Source organism: Helianthus annuus, chromosome 16 (assembly GCF_002127325.2).
Source record: "Helianthus annuus cultivar XRQ/B chromosome 16, HanXRQr2.0-SUNRISE, whole genome shotgun sequence".
NCBI classification, from domain to species: Eukaryota; Viridiplantae; Streptophyta; class Magnoliopsida; order Asterales; family Asteraceae; genus Helianthus; species Helianthus annuus.
In genome coordinates, this window is record NC_035448.2 from 143,143,885 (window position 1) to 143,150,168 (window position 6,284).

The 6,284-nt window shown below is 36.0% G+C and overlaps 1 protein-coding gene across 1 annotated transcript; it reads right to left on the reverse strand.

The window, feature by feature from the left end:
• Nucleotides 1–1,998: 1,998 nt before the first annotated feature.
• LOC110920507 (polyphenol oxidase, chloroplastic) lies at nucleotides 1,999–3,962 on the reverse strand. Its single transcript, XM_022164729.2, has one exon. It carries the CDS (start codon nucleotides 3,951–3,953, stop codon nucleotides 2,172–2,174), a length of 1,782 nt encoding a protein of 593 aa, XP_022020421.1. The 5' UTR covers nucleotides 3,954–3,962; the 3' UTR covers nucleotides 1,999–2,171.
• Between the last annotated feature and the right edge of the window lie 2,322 nt (nucleotides 3,963–6,284).

Consider the following 6,284-nt stretch of genomic DNA (forward strand, 5'->3'; position numbering starts at 1 on the left):
CCTTGGTTGTAATCTGACAGAAAATCACTTATTCGGAATCAATAAACGGTGCATAAAGAGTGCAAAATCAAATTAATGGGTGCTCTGTTTTACCATTTGAAGTGTTTGATGCAAAATGGGTGCTCTGTTTTTCCATTTTTGGTTCTTGAAAGCTTCATCTTTAAATATATTTCTTTCTTGTTTCTTGATGATCTGAAAATCTTCATTTTTGAACTATTTGAAGTTGAATCGGTTACTAAAATGGGTTTGATTTCGGTTTAATATTTTGTTGATGAAGTGGAAATCAAGAAAGCAAAAACTTTATCTGTTGGAGGGTGGTGGTTGTGGTGGTGAATGGCGGTGGCAGTGGTGGTTGTGGTGGTGAATGGCGGTGGCACTGGTGGCATGGGGTAATATCACAGGAGTGCACAAAACATAAGGGGTAATATGAAAGGGCATTGTAGTCATTTCAAGTTATAGTCAACAGATTAGTCAACAAATTTGAGGCCGGGGGGTAAGGTTGCAACATAACAACAAACAGTGGGGGTAAAATTGCAATTATTTCCTTAGGGGGGGTAAGGGTGCCAATGACCCCTAACCTCAGGGGGTAAAATTGCAGTTTACTCTTAATTTTATCAATTATCGTATTTTAATCTTATAATTATTCTATTAAAACAATTTTTAACTATTCTTTTGCTTATAATCTATATCTATATCTATACTAACTTACTAAAGAAACTGAGTTTTCTACCCTTATATTAATTTTACATTGTGTACACATTTTGAAGCAACATGTATAAGAGAGCTAAGCTATTTTAAAAGGGGTAAACTTGCGCATTGTTAAAAAATTTAAGACACTTTAGGGGCATTTTAGGGATTTCAACACCTTCGTAATCTATAATTAAGATGACATGTGAAGAGTCTAAATTAATTGTTATTCTAAATAAAATTATGCATTGTAAAATTGATTAAATGATTATTGACCACAAAGTATATGGTATTAATAATATATCATATTGTAAATTATTCAAATATATGGTCACATTCAAATTGGTTACATAATGGATTGGATTGTAATTTTATCACACTTACAAGTTATAAAGCTAACATTTACAAAGGTTTTATAAGAAAACTTTAAGGGTAAAAATGCAACATGTACAAAAGTTTTATAAGGGAACTTTTAGGGTAAAATGGGTAGTTTCATATAATTTCAGACCCCCGTAGGGTTAATATGGTAATTATTCTATAAAAACAACTTGTAACTTAATTTAATCCGGCCCTGAAATGGATCTCAATTGGTTGTGACTTTGAGCTGATGATCAACGTTGCCCGTTATCAGCTTCTTTGCGGGTAATTGAATACAACTTTTATTTGAGAATTAAAGTAATGATGATATATCTAATATCCTTGATTACTCTACAATAAAATTGCGTAAGAGGATTCGGAGCGACACGTGATGAAGCATCCACCACACGTTGTGGAACGTGGAACACCGCCGCCACCACCTTGTTCCACGCGTGGTCGATATGACGCGTTGTCGTCTTCACGCGTTGTCATCTTCTTATTGTTTGTATATTTATGTGAGTTTTGGGTTTATTGATCTTTGGGTTCTGGGTGATGGGCATTTCGACTAAAATTCATCACTAGTGATGGAATAAAGCTAGATGACGTGGCGGAACTTGATTAGATGTTGTGAGTGACGGAACCATCACTAGTGGAGCTCCCCTACCCCTTAATTACGACCGAAATTTGTGTTCGAAATGCACAGCAGAAAATTTGCAACCAATATGTGACGCAACGCTGATAGATTTTGCGACAGTACAAATTCAGTCACAAATCAGTTGCGGAAAGGTTGAAATTTTAATTAATTAAAAATCAATAATAAATATTGGTCGCAACCCAGTCACAAACTAAGTCAGTCGCAACAAGGGTGGTTACAGCTTCGATCGCAAAATTTGATTAGCGACGAAGAGCTTTGTGACCGCAACAATAGTCGCAATTAATTGATTGGTTTTCTAGTAGTGAAAGCGAATCATATATTATCAAAACAAATATTTGATCATAACATAAGTAAAATGTTCCGGACGGTACAATATTATTGACCAAATCTATCCCCTATTACATCATAGTCATGTCTTTATTTATGGGGAAAATAAAAACGGTAAACAATTAAGATCTTACATCAATTCTCATCAATCTTCATGCTCGATCTTAATCCCTTTAATGGAAATCTCACCAGCTCCATTCTTTGGCACCAATGTAACCAACACATTATCATCATCATTAGCTTTCAAATCATCCAGAAGCTCACTTATCCCAAACCTCAATCTAGTCTTCGCACTCTTCCCATGCTTATGATGCTTATGAGGCACATTCACAAAGCTTCCGGCGAACTCCGTCTTATCCGCGGTCGCGTTCATCCCGTCGTCTTCATCGTTCACAAACACATCAAACTTCACAAACTCATCTCTCTTAACCTCAATCCCTTCAATCACCAAAATCTCCTCTTCTTCGTCTTTTTGTTTCTTGCTTCTTGATTTTTTCGGTCTAGGAACCAACACTTTGATCGTCTTATTGAGGCTCGTTGGAAACACGTCCTTCGCAAAGGGAATGTGCTCGTCGGCTCGAGCGGAGCCTAGTTTCTTGATCTTGTTTAGTACCCTATTGATACGTGGTGTGGGCTTGGTGTTTAGCCATGGTGTTTCCACATCTTGGTAAACATAGCCAAGATTCTTCGAGTCAAGACAATCTCGCACTTTGACTCGAACCATCTCCGCGTTCTCATCGTAGAACAAAAACGACGAATCAAGCCAGTCTTTGTCGGTGAAATCGGCCCTTCTCCCTCCTAGGGTTTTCCAAACTGACCACATTCTATCCACATTTGCGTGATGTGCATAGAATAGTGGATCTCTACCCGCGGAATAGAAGTTACCCATATCTTCCCCATTGGGTTGGGTACTGTCCCCGGTCCAGACATGGACCGGGCCATGTGGTATGCTCTCTAGAGAGCCACCACCAGGGACCTCATCGCCAGCGCGATAGGGGTTACCCATAAAAAGACTAGCAGTCTTCGCGCTAGACACCATTTGTCTATACATAATTGTGAGATTCGTCGAAACTTGTTTCGACCGGCTAAGATTCTCATCAACCCCGTTGAAGTCAAGATCGACTATAGACGGTGGTTGATGCCTAGCCTCACGAAACGTATCATACAACGGAGATTTCTTGTCCGTGTAAATCTTTGGTATTGTCATCCCATCTGGAGCATCCCAGTTCCAGAATGGGATGGCAAAACTCGGGTCGTCAATCAATTTTCCACAAATTTTCTCGAAAAAGTATAAATAATGACGATGGAAAGGTAAAAACAGCCATGAACCATGGACTTGAAGCTCAAGATCGGGAAACCCGACTTGATCGTAAGCGCCATCACAATACGCACAATGAACCGCAGCTTGTTGCTTAAAACTACGAGGATCATCATCCGGGAGAGCTTTCATGAGCTCGATTGCTTTGTTGAATTTGGCAATATAGTCTTTATTGACCAAATGAGCCGCCGGCCGGATTCGGGTGGTTGATACCGGTGGTGGTTTGAAATCAATAATGCTTTTGGCAACTGGAGGACAACAGGTAATAGGTTTAACCCCCTGTGGTAAGTCAGCTGCACCACATTTTGTGATGTCAGGTGCCATTATCGGATCCGCGAATGCCAACGAGCCGGATCCGAAGGTGGCAGCAGCACCGTAAAGACCACCAAGACCCAACATAACATTTCTCCGGTCAATTTTTGGTGAGTTTTCTTGGTGATCATCGTTATGGTTATCTAGGGTTTTGCATGAAACTGCATGGCGTTTGGTGCGGTTTCTTGATATGGGAACTTGAGATGATTTGAAAGAGAAAGAAGAAGCGTAGGTGGAGGAGGAAGAGAGGTTTTTTCCGGTGGTGGTGGTGGTTTGTGGTGGTGCTAGTGAGGCCATTGTTTAAGATAGTGATGATGGTGAAGAGTTGTATGATTATATATATAGGAATGGGATCAAATACAAACACTTAAGTTTGTAAGAACCATAAGAACCAATACATAATTGACAAGTGTCCATCAATAAAAAATTAGTTTAGGGGTAATTTAGACTTTTTGACCATATTTATTTATAACTAATTAAAAATAATTACAAAAAATATAATTAGCACAACACTATATAATTAGCACAACATCATTAATCGTTCTTCATTATCAGCACATCGTCCTCGAATCGTTCTCCATTATCAACATAAACGACATTAGCACAACATCTTCAATCGTTCTCCATTATCAGCACACCAGATGTGCTGATTATATCTACTTTTGGTGTTTGTTTGTATTATTTTGTAATTAACACATAATCAGCACCTTATTAGCACAAATATAAAACACCTTTTGTTAACTTTTTTTAAAAAACACTTTTATAAATACAAAAATGTATAGCAATATGGTACTCATATTAAAGATAAAAAAATACTTGATTTTATGGTATATATTTTTAAAAAAAATAATGAAGTATATAAAAGTTATTTTAGTTTAAAAAACCTTGGTGGAATTTGTATTTAATAGAAAATGGTCAAATGACTAGCAATTTTACAAAATTACCCCTAATTTGTTAGTAGTAATTTTTAATTATAAGAGTTTTATTTATAATCAATATCAACCCTTGATTTAAATTAACAATGGTTCAGATCTGTTCTTACGGTTCTTATAATTAGCACTGTTTGTACAGGATCTCAACCCTATATATATAATGTATTGTGGCCAATTGGCAATGACTTTTTCAAAGGTAGATAAGCATATTTATCAAAATTAACAAACGTAAACAAATACTACAATCACGTGGTGGACTGATTAAAAAAAGCTAGAATTAATGTACTTACTCTATTGTTTAATATAAAGTGTGTTATTAGTTAGCTAATCGATATATTCCTCAATTAATAATGTTAAAGTGAATTTGTTATAATTTGTAATTGTAATTAATATAGAAAAGAATAATTATATGGATTTTAAAACAGGATTGGCCTAAAAGATACACATGAAAAGTATATCCTTCTTAAGGAAAAAAAGGATATAGAAAGCGTAAAGAAGGTTAAATATTGAGTTAAGACACTTTAATTGAATTTGTAAGACAAAATCCGATTATCAGATGGTAATAAATATATTTGGTCAAAAACTTATCCAACAACTATATATTTTATTTATTTCAAAATAACTCATAATGTTACCTTTAATTTAAATAGTATTTTAAATTATAGTTTAACCAAATACATTACCTAATAATTCATCTCTTTCGTTAGCACACCATATAATCAATTTATATTTTAGTGGGGATATGGTTTTGATTCATTCTCTTATGATTTGTTATATTGCTACAACACAACAGCTTCTAAACATTCTTACCATAGAATTATCCTCTACTAAATAATTTGTTTATCTCAGAAGAATTAGCCGCATTGATACCGTCGTTCAACTTCCAAGGGAATGCTAAAGACAACTATTTTTTGAAAGAACAACATGGATAGTTCATGTGGAATGTCAACATTATGCTTTGGTCACTAATTATCCTTAAATTACACTCTTGATCCCTAGTGCAGTGCACTAACGAGTAACACTTTTGTTACCTTGAAGTACAACTTCAAAACATTCTTACCATAGAATTATCCTCTACTCAGCAGTTTGTTTGTCTCACTAACACTTTTGTTACCTTGAAGTACAGCTTCCAAACATCCTTACCATAGAATTATCCTCTACCCAATAGTTTGTTTATCTCAGAAGAATTAGCCACATTGATACCGGCGTTCAAGTTCCAAGGAAATGCTAAATACAACTATTTCTTCAAAGAACAACATGGATAGTTCATGTGGAATGTCAACATTATTGCCTTGGTCACTAATTATCATTAAATTACACTTTTGGTCACTAATTATCATTATTGCTTTCATGGTTAATAGACGATATGCCCCCTGTCCAGCCTCTTCTTTTATCAGATAGGGGCTTTCTCACTTAGGTGCCAACTTGCCATCAGCCGGGTTTGTAGTGTTCTGAAATGCTTTACTTAACACCAAGTCTCCAACCTGGAATCTTCTGATTCTGACATTTTTATTGTATGCTTCAACCATACTCTGCTGATAACTGGCCATGCTTATTCTTGCTAGGTCTCTAAGTTCATCCACAATGTCTAGGTCTTGCATCAGGTTTTCACTATTTGGAAGGATCCGTGATCCTGAATCCGAATGCGGATCATTGGATGCTGTTGTAATATCCTTTACTATCTTCATTACATCAT